This window comes from Phocoena phocoena, chromosome 16 (genome assembly GCF_963924675.1).
Source record: "Phocoena phocoena chromosome 16, mPhoPho1.1, whole genome shotgun sequence".
Classification (NCBI taxonomy): domain Eukaryota; kingdom Metazoa; phylum Chordata; class Mammalia; order Artiodactyla; family Phocoenidae; genus Phocoena; species Phocoena phocoena.
In genome coordinates this window covers 62,417,655-62,434,356 of record NC_089234.1, presented here as the reverse complement: position 1 = coordinate 62,434,356, position 16,702 = coordinate 62,417,655, and the positions used below count along the sequence as shown (strand labels likewise).

General features: G+C 52.3%; 1 protein-coding gene across 1 annotated transcript in view; it reads left to right on the top strand.

Moving 5' to 3' along the window:
- Positions 1–8,403, top strand: part of COL13A1 (collagen type XIII alpha 1 chain) — a 144,238-nt gene extending 135,835 nt beyond the window's left edge. Inside the window, exons 35-37 of the mRNA XM_065893811.1 lie at positions 2,470–2,556; positions 6,488–6,526; positions 8,177–8,403. Coding sequence (XP_065749883.1) covers positions 2,470–2,556; positions 6,488–6,526; positions 8,177–8,179 — 129 coding nt within the window. The 3' untranslated portion in view covers positions 8,180–8,403. The remainder of the gene's footprint in view (positions 1–2,469; positions 2,557–6,487; positions 6,527–8,176) is intronic.
- The last annotated feature ends 8,299 nt before the right edge of the window (positions 8,404–16,702 follow it).

Genomic DNA, 16,702 nt, shown 5'->3' with positions numbered 1-16,702 from the left:
ACCGAGGAGCTGCCTGCAAGCCAGCCAATTGAAAGGTCTGAGAGCGTGCGGTGAGGCTCCTCCCACTCTGCGAGAGGTGCCACCTGGGGTGTGCGTGTGTGTACATGTGTGTGTGTGGAAGTGTGCACATGTGTGCCTGGGTGTACATGTGTGCGTGCATGTGTGTGCACGCGTGTCTTGCTTCCCCAGGCCCCCTTACCTCCTAGCTCTCCCTCCTCTGCTCTCTCTCTCGGCCTCAGCCTGCTTCTTCTTTCCTTTACTCCTTCACTATTTCTCCCTCTAGATATGTTCACCCTATTATAATAATCCCATAGCCCGCATCCTTTCCCTTCCACTCCCCCAACTTCAATTTATTTCCTCTAAACGCAGTTTTGTACATTTATTTTTTTAAGAAACCCCTGCTGCTTGACTCTCTTTGCCCCTCTCCCGTACCAGCTAGAATCCCCTCTGCACCAGGGCCCTTTTCATGTCCTCTTTGGGAGAGGGGAGCAGGGAGGATGGAGGTGAGGTTACTACTCTACTGTCTTCAAGGGGCACCCAATTAAGGCTATTTCCTGTGCCCTTAGAACATGACGGCCCAGAGTGCAAGTTTCCCATCCTGAAGGGACCACCGCTGACCCTCTGTTACCCACAGGCACATCATCACCATCCCTCACTCCCCGGGAGCTTCTCTCACTCACCCTCTGAATTTAGGGAACTGTGCTCACTTTTGCACTGGCCTGACCCAAAGAGAATAAGGGGCCACATTCCTGAGAAAGTTTCCCATGGGGCTTCCCCCTCCAAACAGCTAGTGGTTTGGCTTGTCCACTGTCTGCAGATTAATCGTGCCATGACTTCCTCATTGGCGGGCATATCTTAGAGCCAGTGAGATGACCCCTAAGATGCGTCTACATGTTTCCTCTTAAACACACCTCATTTTCTAAGTAAGCATCTGCATTTTAGAAAACTCACTTAGAAAGACGTGTTGGCAATTGCAGGCAACCTCTGCCATCAAGAAATGTGGGTGATTTCCAAAGACCTGGAGAAACGTCAAAAGTATTCTTATCCGTTGCCTCCCTCTAAGGAACCCTGCAGCCTTCCACTGCGGGAACGCGGTAGACACAAGACCGTGCCGCTGGCAGCAGCCTTGGCTCCTGTACTGGCTGACAAGAAGTAGCGATCGTTACTGCTGTCTTTATGGAGCCACTGTCATTTACTGAGCACCTACTGTATTAGTGCACATTTAGTATTAAGCGCTAAATGTGCACAAAGACCTCGCAACAAAGTTTTTTTTTTTTAACACCTATATTGGAGTATAACTGCTTTACAATGGTGGGTTAGTTTCTGCTGTATAACAAAGTGACTCAGCTATACATATCACAACAAAGTTTTGAGGGAGGTATTATTATCCCCATTTTACAGATGAAGAAACTGAGGTTCAGAGAGGTTAAGTAAGTTCCCAAAGTCATGTGGCTGATAAGAGGCAAATCCTATTCTGGCTCCAAGCCTTTGCTCTGACCACTTGGCCACCCACCCCAAGGGACACTGTGGAAGCCCCCAAGCATTAGACAACCGGCCTTCTGTAGAGGAGCAGAGTTCCCAGGAAGACTCTCCAGGGGCACACCTGGCCCCTTTATAGAGAAACCCAACATATAAAAATCCAAACTCAAATTCATTACCAAGAATTTCCCATAGCCCCATTTTAAATGGAGAGTGACCCTGACACATACAAAATAGGGTTCAGTTTAGAAAGACGATGTTTACTGAAGCTTTTCAGAAACAGATGAATTTTTTGAACCAACATACCCATATACAAATAGCTGCCTACGACGTCAGACCAGGATGGACCAGAGACACACATAAAACGGGAGGACCCCGCCGAGAACCAGGTGCCACCTATGAGCCGTGGACACACGCACACGTGCGAGCACACTAGTACATGCACACACTTGTGTACACGTGCGCAAGCTCACGCACACACATGCCCAACCATGTATGTGCACACGCCTACACGCCGCATTCACAGCCACACGCACACACACACCCCGGGGCTCTAAACAAAATCACCTTGCCTCCTCATAGAATATCAAAGGGACGACAACCAGTTGGGACAAAAGCTGTCAGGCCAGACCCTTTCAAAAATGAACCCTCAAAGAGAAGGAAGTGGGTCCCCCAGGTTCATTATAGATGCACTCTGGGCTCAGAATTAACAAAACTGGCCACCAGTATCATCCATCTGCACTTCCTCCCACCTCTGGCTCTCAGCCCTATTGCTCCCCGCCCCCTCCGCACCTGCCTTAGCCAGATTCTCAGGTTCTTGGAGGGGTGGGCTAAGGGACTGACCCCTAATCCTACTGCGGAGAATATCCTAATTGACAGAATCTATTTTTCCCGCTTTCATTTTTTTTTTTCTGTCTCTAATGTTAACACATGAATGATCCTAAAGTTTTCATGTTATTTTTTTTTCTTGGACTAAACCATTATTTACAGGGGGAGAGGGGGAAGAAAGGCTCTAGAGGGCCTAAGGGGGATAAGGGAGACCAAGGAGCGCCTGGATTAGATGCCCCCTGTCCATTGGTATGTTTCCATCTATCACTTGGTTGTTCTGGGTTTTTCCTTGAGGTTTGCAAGCTGGAAACAAAGAAGGCAAATAAAAAGATGAAAACCGAATGACTCCACTGATGCCACCAAAACCGACCTGCTCATGTGACTGATGAAATTCCGCCTGCTGTTGGTGTCGCCCTAAAACCACAGCTGCAAGGAATTCCCGCTAAAGCCCTTTCCTTTGAAGATGCCGAACAGTTGATACGTGGAAACGGAGACACCACGAGGAAAGGGATTTGGGAGCAGGCCTGGGCTCTTAGCTCCAGGCTGGCTTTGGAAGCCAGTGTAGCAATTGTGAAACCCACCCCACATTTGCCTTCTTTGTTTCATGGCCACCTCTGTGGCCAGCAGTTCAAGCTGTCTGAATCCCCACTTGGTCAGGATGCAGGACACTGGGGTTAGTGTCTCCTGAGGGCCATCTATGCCCCAAACTGGGCAGAACGAGGCCAGAAAGGGGCTTTCCTACACAGCCTCCCAATGCTCACCAGCCATCCGGCTAAAACCTGTAAAGCTGCAGACCAAAATCTGTAGACAGACCCCCACGAAGCCTTCCTTCCCAAACCAGCCAACGACGAATGATTCGTGGCACATATGCCGGGCTTCTCAAGTGTCCCTCAACTCACTTGAAGGTCCTGAAATTATCATGCGCGAAAGTTGAAGTTCACCTGTGTTTACTCCAAGTGAGTCTAGATGGAGAGGGGGCTGGATGTACACGTTCCAAAGCTCAACTCTCCCAGGAGCCAGAGAGAGCACAAAAGCTGAACTGGGAAGACGGGAATCAACTGGGAACTGGGGTCTATTTGTAGATGCCTCGAGGGTCCTGCATCCTGGCCAGGGTAGGACAGGGCCTGTCCACGCCACAGTCGGAGCTGGCCAGCCTTGACCTAAATAATCATCGTGGTTGGTTTTGTGAACAGGGACACCGAGGTTTTAAAGGAGAGAAAGGGGAGCCGGGGTTACCAGGGCTGGACGGACTGGATGCCCCGTGCCCACTGGTATGGCATCACCCTCCCTTTCCTGCATGGCCAGTGTGGGCTTCCCCACGTGTGCGGCTTGTGCCCGTGCGCCTCTCCCGCTGCCCTGCACACTCCTGCTTGTCACTCTTCACTCAGTAGACACCAAGGGTCACCCTGCCTTAGCTGGTCCTCAGGGGGCTCCCGCCACGTTCCCCTCTTGCATGCAGAGTCTGCCAGGATGCTTTCTTGGCTTCCTCCTGCAGCTGCTTCAAAAGCCCATCACCTTAATGTGAGCGGCCCTCCCCACCCGATGCCAACCTTAGCTGCATCAGACCCTCCTTTCAGAACTGCTTCTAGACAAACCTGCCACCAGAAAGAAAGCCAGGGAAGTAGATTCTCAGGACAAGTTATTAGGATTGTGACTTCTCTTCCTTCACACACTGCAGTTAGTTGGAAAAGCGTTGGCAAAACATTTCAGTGAGATGCCTCAGTTGGCCCCATGTCCCGCTCCACTCCAGCATCGCACGATTTAGCAGAGGAAAGATGGGCACCTTATGAACACGGGGAAGAATGAGGAGTTCTAGAACCAAAGTAGAGGAGGGTGTACGCTGACTGTTCTTCCGGCATAGATCTGGGATCACTGCCCCGGTGACACCCCCAGAACCAGGGGACGGTCCAAATTCAGGATTCTAGATCCTGTAGGGTTCATCCTTTATGCTTAAATCTCAGAAGACACTACAAGACCCTCCCTTGGTTTCAAAAGACCCTCCCTTTTTTTTTCATCTTTAGGTGGTTCACAACCAAAAAGTCTGAAAGAACCTGGAAAGGTTAAGAATGTAGTTAAGGAAGGGAAGGGAGAGATAGGGAGGGAGGGGCGACATTTAGGACCCGCTCCCAAGCATGTCCCACCTAAGTGGTGGCATTTCTGGTCCCGCTGGGCCCAGTCCCTCTCCAAGCAGGGACACCTGAGGCTTCTACAGCAATCCTTTGAACATACTGCCGGGGAAGCAGAAGATGGCACGTCACTCCAAGGCAATTGGCTCAAAAACTTCCTGCTCTCCTAAATTTCTGGAGGAGGTTTGGAGCTCATGGATCTAGTTTCATACCAGTAATTGTCAGATGAGCATTCCCAGCCTCACATCCCCACCCCAGGGTAACACAGGAATTATCTTTGTGCGACCCTGACAGGTGACCATAGAGCCCCTTGAAGGGACTTTTTAGGACCACACAGGCAACACGAAGGACGGCAGAGCAAGCAGCGTCGCAAGCCTCCCGATCCCACCGCGCTCCCCACCTTCCCACCCCCACCTTGAACCCCCCAGCATGCAGCGCGCACCGCACAGGCGCCTTTCTCAGCCGTGGAATCTCCCGCGCCCTCCGCGGCACCTCCGTTAACCAAGCAGCCAGGCGTCCCCTCTGCCATGACCCTTCCCACGATCTGAACACTTGAGTTCTGTCAACTGCAGCCCTGGCCTCCCTGCTTCTCACCCACACACTGTCACTCCCCTCTGCCTGCCCAGCCCTCCTCTGTTCCCCCTGCCACCATCCACGTGCCAAGGGGAATGCCCCTGTGGTCCACGGAGGCTCTTCTCCCTTCCAGAGACCGTGTGAAGTGTCGCATTGTGGCGGGCTGGGGAAAGGGACAGAGGTCTTCATGGAACCCTGGGATGCACCACCTCATCCTGCAGACCCTCCCCGACCCAGAAGGGACAATGAAAGTTATCTTGATTTGACCTTTAATGCAAACTGGCATTTTCTCCAATAACATTTGTGTGTTACTTTTGCTGTGGAAGTGTACATGCCTTGCCTTTCTTGTTTCTCATTGTTGCTGTTCGCCGTCTCCTGCGCTGTGTTACTGTGGAAGTGGGGCGGGGCTGGGGGGCTGTTGATCGGGAATTTTAGTACAAAGTAACTAGACTTCTGCGGCCCCCGTGCAGGGCCAGCTGTCTGCTGGATGCCAGGTGAGTGGTTTTGGCACCTGTCATGGGTGGATGAGTAGGTCCAGGGCACAGGGTGCTCCCCTTCCGGGTTCGCGGGGGCTGACCACTTGCTGCGGTCCCCTGAAACCTCGTGTGCGTCTCTTTCTCTGCCCTGGAGCCTGGAGTTCTAGAATCTGGGCTGCAATTCTAATAGACCCGGACTGAGAACCAGATCTTTGCCCTGGTTCAACCTCACCCTCCCCACCTGCCTCTAAGTGGTTTCTAGGTTCCCGCAGGGAGTGCCAGAGCAGCCAGGATAGCAGGGCCCGAGGAGACTCGGGACGTCCTGAGGCTGCAGGTGCTCCGGAGGTGCACCGGCAAAGGGGACAAGCGGCACCCGGTGGATTCCCATTCCACCACGGCCTCTTCCCCCCAAGTCCCCAGCAATGGCTGTGCCAGGAGTCCTGCCTCCTTGCTGAAGGCACCTCAGGCCCACATTGCAATGCCTGTGAAATCACTCCTCCTCCTCCTTACTGACCACCAGATGGGAATTGCCTAGATGTCCTCCCCCAGCTGCTAAGGAAGAGAGAAAAAAATCACAGAATGGGAGAAGTGGGGGCGGTCGTTTCATAGAGCCGCACCTGCCCCAGGTTTTACGGAGGAGGAAACTGAGGCCCCCAAGCGCTGAGTGACGCCCACGGGCACCCCGCACTCAGTACAGCCCGAGGGGAGACCAGCAGGCCTCTGGTCTGTCCTCTCCACAGCATTCAGGTGACCCCTGCTTGCTGAGCCCACAGGCTAGCGTCTTGGCCTTGCACTATAACTACATGTGAGCCTGGCCAGTGGGCAGACGGGCGGGCTAGCTTCCTGCCTCCTTTCGGCTCAGCCCTGGGGTAGAGAGACAGACTATATCGGGGGGCCGCACCCTGATCAGCCGCCGCGATGTTTGTGGCCCTTGTTCCCCCTGTCCTGCTGCTTGGTGGGCCATCCCGCAGAGTCTGAGCCGTCTGCCTTCCTTCCTCACTGCAGGGTGAAGATGGCTTGCCAGTCCAGGGCTGCTGGAATAAGGTAAGGTTTCCCAGGGTTCTAGTGCCTTGGAGCAGAGGTGTCCTTGGGCTCCTTTCTCTATGGTGGAATAAAGCATGCACTATTTCCATTCTGGGCCTTTCTGCAGATGAGGTAGCAAGACATGGGTCAAAAAAGGAATGATCCCACAGGCAGGGTGCCCATTAAACACCCTCCCACTCACTGCACAAAATTGAGAACACTTAAAAATGATTTTTAAGGCATCCGCAAACCCAAGTGTATGGAAGTTCCATGTAGTCAGACAGATGACATCTTTATGCTTTGTGTGGTTAAATTATACAATACTTCTCCGGCAAGGAGTTCTAAACCATGTTTTAAAATCAGTTATCATTAGCTAGTCCCATAGTGCTCGTAGGAGGCCATTTAAGCCATTATCCAGATATAGGAAGTCTAAGTTGTTTAAACTATGAAGTCACATAGATTCTACACCTCCTCCTAGAGATCGGCCAGCTCACCACTCTACCTTGCCCCTTGAACTCAAGCTGTCAGAGCTCCATGCTTCTGCACATGAGACCTGCAGCCCAACCTCTCTTGGGTTCCCAGAATTCCTACCAACAATGAGGTTTCATTTGTTCACACTTGCCCCTGCATTTGCCATCATTAAAGCCATCTGACAGCACTGGGCTGTGCCCTTACATGCAATCACCCCACTCATCCAGGGCCTCCAAAGTGCAAGGCTCCCCGGCATGACCAGGGCCACTGGTTTGCTAATCCAGAAGCCCAGCTTGGTCCTGGCAAAGGTAGCAGCTGCCATGCAGTCCCACCCACGGCCTCCCTCCACCTTGCCTCCCGCTCAGAGACTTCATGCCAGCCCTTTATCGCTGAGGTCTCAAGGTGTGGGTTCATCCTCATTAAAGGGCTGGAGTCCACTACCTGCCTGAGAGTTTGCGCTTAGCTGATCCAGTCCTGCCCAGTGACGGCAGAGTCACACTCACAATGAGATGAATACAATCCTCCGGCTAAGTGCCCACAATCTCATTAGTTCACGGGATTCAGTAAAAGCAACGAAACCACCCAGGTACCTAAAGCACCCCTAACCAGAGAAAGGGAAAGCTCAGCCCTCAAGGGAGATGCCTCCCCAAGAATCTGTCTCTCTCGCTGTGCCTCGCCCTCTCGGTGAGTTCCTGTAGACCTAGTTAGCTCCAAGAAGAAGGAAAGGGGTGCGTCCCCTAAGAAAAAAGATTTTCTTCTTCAAGGTTGCTGTGGATGGTTAGGAGATAGAAATGGCTGGGCTTAGCAGGGGAAGAACAGCCTACTCTCGAGAGCTGCAATGTCTGGGAGAAGCAACTAGAGAGCCTGGTGTCTGTTGGTTCACACCATTAATTCATTTTGGGAAGACGCAGTTAGTTAATTCAACAGCCAGGCCTCCAAAGGCAGCATAGGGAGAAAGTGCCCTCTAGTGGCCAGGACGGGGAATGACTGGAAAGAGAAAGTGGTTTCCCACCCTCAGGATGCTGAGAGCCAGCACCAGGGTCTTGGAACGAAGCGGGTTCCTGGCTCCCCCAGTTCCCCTACCCAAAGCTCCCATCCAACCCAGGACAAGACCCACCTCGTTTCCCACAAGGGAAATAAACACTCACAGACCAACTGACACTAACTCCATGTTGTTTTGTGTTTGTTTTTGTTTTGCAGTGATGCCTCTAACCTGGGATTGGCCTGTGTGTGTGTTTGTAAATAGAATATTTATTTTTATACAGTTTCCACTTTTTGAAAATGCCCAAAGTATGATGCATCTTACAGATTATTAAAAAAAAAGGAAAGCCTGCATATTTTGTACAGAAAATATCCACCTCTTCCCTTTTGTTTACAAGATGTTTTGTATACGTCTAAGACTCTAATACACTTTTCGTTAGTGAGTACGGCTGTACGTTTGCATGATATTTGTGCACACTTATTAAGTATTGAAGCTTAATAAATTATTGTGTTCCAGTGCCAAAGGGGGCCAACCAGCACTCAGGTGCTGGCTAGTTTATGTGTGACTTCAGAGATACGTGGAGTTCCATGGTGTTTGCTAAGCTAGGTGTGTCTCAGAATATTTTAACCTCTTATGGATTTTCACTATTAAAAAAATTAAACATGGCAATTCTTGATCCTGATTCATCACTAAATTAAATACATTCTTTTCTTGTGAAATCAGGAAGTCCCAGAAGCGGAGGGTCCTCAGAAGTTTAATGGTTTGAACCATTAAGTCCAACAGAGGGAGGGCTGGGACTATATTAAGCAACGTCTACTATAAAGTACCCCAAGTCCATTACGGTGCCACACGAGTGTGTAAAGTTGAGTTGTGCTGAAACCCTCGAAGCCCCCAAGGTTACAAAGGGCTACTTGCTACTGCTTTTGTTTTTTGGTGGCTTTTTGATGTGTTTCTCTTTCTTTGGGGGCTGCAATCACTAGTAGCAGCTATTGCTGACGATGGCCGTTCATTTGCTATAGATTTGCAAGGTCTACTCACAGCTAGCAGTTGAAAAGTTTGCCTCACAGCCATTCCGCTCCAACAAAGAACGCTCAGAAAACAGGAATCCTGGCAAGATATTGGCACTCTGAAGCTGTTTTTATTTTTTAAGAAGCAGAGTTTTACGGTTTTCTGTACTGTTCTTAGTATAGCGCTTATAAAGGTCTTGCTGCTTATAAATAAAATAAACCTATTTTAAAGACTAGGTAAGTATTACCTATGGGGCAGCACACAGGTTTACTGTTACGTGTTACAACATAATCGGTGCTTCTAGAGAGCTTGAAAATAACGAAGTACTTGGGTACTTTCAACACCCCCCCCCATTTTGTTTGCACTTTAATGTGTCTTTATATGTATATCCTTTCATCGTAGACAGTACAAAGTCACGCTGAAACGGAGACCCTGTCCACGCATGGTAACTAACAGGAACTCTAAGTTAATGAGCTTCACATTCGTGGGACCCCTGCCACATTGTGAGGTCGCACTCACAGACTCTTTATCTTCATGGGACCACCACATGCGGCCCAGACCCCAGGGACCTTACCAGCGTGCTTACCAAATATCCACTCAGATATTTTGGAAACCAGACACCTTTCTCCCCTGAGTCTTGGCTTCCTTGTTTGAAAAGTGAAGCGGTTGAATGAGAGCTACTGTCTGTGGTCATCTCTCCCCTCCACTGGTGGCAGAAGCATGAGGGACCCAGGCCCCAGCCACCAGCTGGTACGCATTTCTCTTCCTACAGAGGGAGCATTCCAGGATGCCGCACTCCCACGATAACCCTGAGCCCAGGGATGTTCCTCGTCCCGAGCCTGCTCCCCAGAAGCTCCACCAGGCACAGTGAGGGCAAGCCTGGCCCTTTCAGGGGTTCAGACAGTATTTTAATTTTCATTTCTTTTAAACTCAAAAGAAAAAAAATGAATATATAATCATGAATCCAGCTAGGTTCTACCAGAGCAGTCATAAAATATAATTTTTTTGTATTTTTCTGGAGGAAGGAGTCTACACAGGCAAAGGTGCCCAGAGCCCCTGAAAGTCGTAGCACAGCTCTGCCCAGCCTCTGCTCCTGGAGACGTGCTCTTGCCCTGGCTCCACTGACTTACGCCTCCTGCAGTGCCACCCTCCTCACCTCCACTCCCTCATCTGAGGTCCTGAGGAATCAGAGTGTAACCTGGTTTTCCTAGAACCACTACCTCATTCCCTTTCAGGGTCTCACTGGAGCAATCAGAGCCCATTGATGATCTCAAAATAGAGTCAAACATAAACTGGAAAGATCCAGAAACAGATTCTGTGTCAGCTGAAGACCCTGAATAACTCTTGAGCAAACCAAAACCTTACTCTGTTTCCATCCTGGTGTTATTATTCATTTATTTATTACACCTCAGCTAATAAATACCACAAAGGGTTCAAAGTCACTTGCAAGAATACAGATAATAAAATAGAAACATGTGTAAAGAAAAGTTTAAACGTCAGATTCAAGGAAAAATAAATCAGGCAGTGGCAGGCGAGCCCGGGATAGGCGGGGAAGAACCTCACACATTTCACCCCCAGGGGCCTGGTGGGCAGAGAAAAAAACCAATCAGCCTGGTTTCAGCATCCAGACTGCCCTCCCCTGGGGGGCAGTTCACTGAGGCTGGACCCTGTGTACACACATTGTCTCCCCCCGGGGTTTGGTGCCTCATGTATCCTCAACCCGGACATCCTCCCCGTCACAGAACTGCGAGCGGCACACCCCCAAACCCCAGACTCCTGACGTCAGGGAGCCCCAGGCCTCACTACTTGGACCTTAACCCAACTCAACTCCATGTCAGATGGGTTAGAAGCAGGGAGGCAAATGGTCAGGAAGCAGGGGGGGCTCGGCACTCATGCTGGCAGACAGGAGAACAGGAAGAGGCAGGTGCTAGAGGGACGGTGCGGGGAGGCAGGCGGGTGCCTTGCAGGAGGAGGGATGGACCAGGGGGCGCCGCACAAGGCGCTGATGGCAGAGAGGGCTCGGGGAGGTTAAAATGCTCACTCTGGTTCTGGGGACTTGCAGCCCCCCCTTGTTGAGAGCTGCTCGCTCCAGGAGTGAGGCACCAAGCCCTGCCCGGGGGGCAAATCACGGCCCTGTTGGTGAATGTTCTCTGGGACCTGCAGGCAGCTGGTCTGGAGAACCACCTTCTCTGGTTCGGTTCGCTCCCCTCCCCATGCGGTGGCACCAAGCGCACCTTGTAGCTGGCACTGTCTGCTTGGAAACTTGCAAACACTCAGCTGGACAAAAGACTGAGCCAGTGCCCTCGTGGGTGACAGTGTAACAGAGTCCTCTAGGCCCAAATAAGGACTCTCATCAAGGTCAGCCACTTGTGCCTGCGCAGTCATGAGGCCACAGGAAGCCCCACCTCGCTCAGGAGGTGACGGCCCTTCCACACACCCCACTGCCCCATCGCAGCCTCCCCCAGTGCTTCCTTCCTGCCTGGCCTCCCTTCCCGGGGCTCGCTTCACCTGGCAGAATGGAATACCACAGACATGGGGAGGGTCAGGGTCAGCCCGTGAAGCGGGAGGGCACTGGCTAGGAGTCGGGAGCCTCAGCTCCCAGCCCTCTCTATCTGGCTAACTATCTGGCCTGGGGCAACGCACTCCAAGTCTCAGTTTCCCCAGGTGCCAGTGACAGGTGACCTCTGACATCCTGAAACCCCGATTCCACTGACCATTCGGCTCCTGGGAGGACTCGGATGCCGGAGCATTCCATGCCCCTCCACCTAGAGTCATTTTTGGCTGTGACAGTATCGTGCATGGAGCTGGCCTTGCAAATCTGTGTGCTGCATGCGTGTGCTTCGTAATCCTGAGTGACAAGACTCCTGGACTTGCCCTGGGGCGTGGGTGAGCGGAGCAGCTTCCCTGGGGCAGCCGTGGCTGCAGAGATGGGGTCTCTCACAGAGGTGTCCACGCTGCTGCATTCGTCAGAGAGTCAGCAGTGCAGCTTTAACCACCCGGCATGCGGCTGGAGCCCCAAAGCCCCACGAACGTACAGGGACACTGCTGCCTTCCTCACACCAGGCTCCCTGCTCCCCTCCCGGGCCCCCCCCACACACACCCGCAGCCTGGCCTCGCCCCCTACCGGGCACCTGGACACACTCTCAGGCAACTCGAGATGTCAAGCACCTAAGACTCCATCCACACCACCAAAAAGAGGGCAGGCCACTGATGAGTGACCCAGGAAAGAGGAGGAAATCCACACGGAGACGGAGGGCAGAGAAGGAAGGGGGGAGGCCAGGGAGGAACAGCAGCGCATTTCTCCAAGGAGGACGGGGAGGAGGGCGCAGGGAAGGGAGCTGGATTTTCGGCCAAGGCAGAATTCCACATGCAGTGACACTCCAGTTCCTAGACCAGCCCTGCCTCTGAGGAGGGGGCAGAGCTGAGCCAGGGACAGAAGCCTTGCACCACGGGGGCCTCCCCAGCAGGGCCTCCCTTTCCAGGTCTACTCGCTGGCCCCTGCGTGCACCCTCAGCTTCCGCCTCCACACCTGGCCCGTGCAGGGCCCTGGGCCTGGAATGCCATGCTTTCTCACCTGTCAAAGGTCTACCTCCTCCTAAGGCCCAGCTCAGACTCCATGGCCCTGGGAGTACCTCTCTGGGTTCCTCAGCTAGATGAGTCTCCCTCCCTGGAACGATCAGGAACTCTGCTTTTCTTCCTCCACCTTCTATTCGACTAGGAAAGTCGATCTCCCATATTAGACAATGAACTCTTAGCGGAGAAGGACTTTCTCATTCACTGGGCTCCTGAGGGACCTAGCTCAGGTCTCCCTGCCAGGGCCCTGGCCTGGGCTCATAAATGCCCCTGACCTAATGAGTTATCGATCTACTTTATGAAGCACCTACCACGTGCAGGCACTGAAGGCAGCTGGGGCCCCTAACGACCGGAAGACACAGCTGGCCCTCCAGGAGTTAACGGGGTGCCCAGCAGTGCAAGGACTGCGCTGAGTGCTAGCGAGGGCGCGTCTGAGGAGGCCAAGGCTGCCAGCGTGGCCAGAATGAAGCGAGGCCTAGGGGGTCCAGGAAGGAATTAATAGCAGAGAAGGAGGAGCTGACCGCTGCAGACAAGCGGGCCCCTCCCTTGCCACATCCTCATAGAATCTTCCAGTGGGCAGGATCCTGGGCCACGCCAGCTTCTCAAATCAGGGGAGGGCAAACAGGATAGTGGTGGAAGGGGACAGAGAGGTCCAAACTGGGAGGGTACCTGCCAAGGTCACCAGGTCAGTGGGACCCCCGGCTCGGGGAGGCACCCCTACATGCCCATCACCAGCAGGGCTCTTCCTCCAACACCCCCTCTCTCTGCCTCCTCAAGGGCCAGAGTCCATGGTTAGTCGCCAAGAAGTGAAGCCAGGCAGCCTGAGCCTTGGGGAAAGCGCCTTTCCCTGGAGGAGGGTGAAGACGGAGCGGCCTCCGGACAGAGGGTCGCAGGCCGAACCCTTCCCGGGGGTCTGGCTTGAGGGGGTGATCAGAGGGTGACCACGGGAGAGCGTGGGACACCTGCGCTCTCTAAGGGCCAGCGCTCGGCCCGCAGAGCGCAGGCTCACCCCGCCTGTCTCCCCAGCTCTCTGCTGGGGTTTCTGGCGCGACCCTGCAGCTAGCGCCCTCTGCTGTTGCTGCACCGCAACGGCGCTGGATGCCCTTTGGTCAGGGAAGAATCGTGGATCTTTGAGAGACCTCTCTGCAGAAGGGGTCGCCAGCATTGTCACACTCTGACCTTGGAAGCCTCCCCAGGAGGCTGCGGCCAGAGGCCGGTCACCTTTCCCAGCTCATTCTCAACAGATTTCCTTTAACTTTCTTTGGTGCTGCCACGATTAACCCTTTAACTTCCTGGGTTCTTTCAAACGTCATAAGCTGACCAGCGTACCAAGCTGCAAAAGCAGAGAGCGTTTGTCTTCGAGAGGAAGGCACAACGGTATAGTAGAGGAGAGAAGCCCACAAGCACTTCTGGGCGATGAGCTTGGATGTCTGGGCTGGCCCTCAGGGCCAAGGGCCTCACGTATCTGGTCTGCAGTACTGAAACGACGGAGAGAGGCAGCAAGCCACCTATTTGCAAGAGGACCTGGAATAAACCTTCATCCTTTAGCAAAATTGTTGAAGGGACAGTGCCTGGAAATTACCCTTCACTGCCTTCCTTCCCCCTCGGTCACCATATGCAGAGGCTTGGTGGGTACCACGGGGTTTTTACTGCCAAATTAACCAGCCGCCCAATGCTCCTTCCATCCCTGGGGCCACGAGAGAAATCAAAAGCATCCCTATATGACATGATACATGAGTGAAGGGATTTGAGGACTTTCAATGACTCACAGGATCCTGGACATCTGCATATAGTCAAACGGTCTGTGTCACCTGCCAGCAAAGCACCAGCTCTGAACCAACAACATTGGAGGAAGACAGGTCCATCATGGCCACCTTTTAAAGAGGAAACTGCTGGTGCCTGGGCTCACTTCACTGTAGAAATGCAGTGAAATCGCCTGCTAAGACACATTTCTCTTGCACTCCACTCATTCCAAAGACAAAGTGTTTTATTGCAAAAGTCTGCCAAAATAAATGTGCCTGCAGCTCCCCCAGCCAGTGGGAAGCACTCTGACCTGGGAGGAAGGAGGTCTGCATGCTGGACCTGACTGCCCGGGGCCGGCTGGGCAACCTTGGGCAAGAGCTTCCCATGCTCTGAGCCTCCACTCCCTCCGTCATCTGTAACCTGGGGCAGGTTCTGCCTACCTCACGCCATGGAAGGACTATCTCCATGAAAGGAACTGGAACACGGGAAAGGGCCGTATAAAGGTTAGACAAAGAGATGGTTAGTATTCAGTTGGGGGAAAAACCTTGCTTTTTGTAGCCAAACCTCAATTAACTGGAGTCACTTGAGATATGGTTCATTAAAATTTCTGGCAAAATTAGGTTCAGAGCAGGCCCTCTCGTGTCCACACCAGAGGGCCTGCTTGACAAACAACATGGACACTGAATAATGGAGATGTGGAAATGGTGGCCAACCTGGGGGGTGGGGGGGCCGGACAGGATGGATGTGGACTGTCCCTGCTCCCCAGAAAGTTGCTTTTTAAAACTAAATTTCCTAAATGTTCATAGGTTTTTTTTTTCTTTTCCCTAAAAAGAGAAGAATCAGCAATTTTTTTTAATCTTTCCTTAAAATTCCAATTACCCATATCCCTGGTTGAATGAGGATTTTTCTCTTTTGCTGATTCCAAGATAAGGTGTGTTAGTGGGAATTCCGTGGCAGTCCAGTGGTTAGGACTCCTTGCTTTCACTGCCGAGGGCACGGGTTCGATCCCTGGTCAGGGAACTAAGATCCCTCAAGCTGCGCAGTGCGGCCAAAACAAAAACAAAAACACAGAAAAACAGCCAAAAAAATAAGATGTATTATTATTATTTGTGTGTGTGTGTGTGCGGTACGCGGGTCTCTCACTGCTGTGGCCTCTCCCGTTGCGGAGCACAGGCTCCGGACGCGCAGGCTCAGCGGCCATGGCTCACGGGCCCAGCCGCTCTGCGGCACGTGGGATCCTCCCGGACCGGGGCACGAACCCGCGCCCCCTGCATCGGCAGGCGGACCCTCAACCACTGCGCCACCAGGGAAGCCCCTAAGATGTATTACTGATTCTGGGCCTGTACCCAACTCCCCAGCAGCCCTGCCCCACTTCTTTTTTTCCCCGCCCCCCTTCTGCTCCCCACCTGTGTCCTCTTGGACGGTGAGGCCGAGATTCCCCATGCAGTCAATCTATCATCTTAAGTTTAACAATCATTACCTTGGTATTTCAGTAGAAGAAGTTCAATTGCACTGTGTCTTGCAGGAAACTTCAGTGCAGTTAATTGAAGGTTTAATGTATTTTTAAAGTGAGTCAGAACCTAATTTTCTGAGTTGCGTAATGAAGATCAACAGCTTATCTGACTGACTATATAGATTAGGGAGTAGGAAAAAACGGTTTCCAAGAGTAATTCCTCAGTGATAAAAGTGCTCATGAACCACTTTTTTTCCTTGTGGTAATTATTTTTGGTAAGGACCTATCCGTACTTCAGGCAGTGGGTCTTTTCTATGGAAGAAAAAAAATTACCTGCATATAGTTTGCTGATGGTTTAAGTTTCCTAGCATTTCTGTTTTGATGTTAAGGCGAGATGTCCTCTTTTTTTTTTTTACTAACTGTTGCATTTTTCCTACGACTTTTAAAAGTTATTTCCTCCGAGCTCTCCTTTGGGTCAAAAGCGCCTCCTGTGAAGGCAACCTGGTGCTAAGTTCCTGGAATGAAGCATCCTACACCCTGTGCCCACCCTAGGTGTCCCCAACAGCAGGCTGTCCCATCCTGACCCCTGCAGGGACCCCTGTCACACCCTAGTGCCTTTTACCAAAAAAGAGGTCATCTTTCAATGGGCAGGACCTCTCCTATCTCCAGGTCCGTCACTGGTCTCCATGGCGCCCCATCGCCACATCCCTGCAGTGCCCTGGGCTTGTTTCTCCTCCCCTTGTAAGCAGATGGTGAGAGCCTGGAAGGTTTCTACCTTCTTGCTGCTTTTGTCACCTTCGCAAATGGTTCCCAAGGCCTCTCATCAATCTCTGACCGCACCCCCGCAAGGGGTAAGACCCCTCAGCCTCTCAGCCTGGACGGTCTTCTCAGCCTTTCCTTTTGGTGCCCCCTGAGGATTTCTCACCGCCTTACCTTGCATCCACCCACATCCTGTTTTCTTCATTTT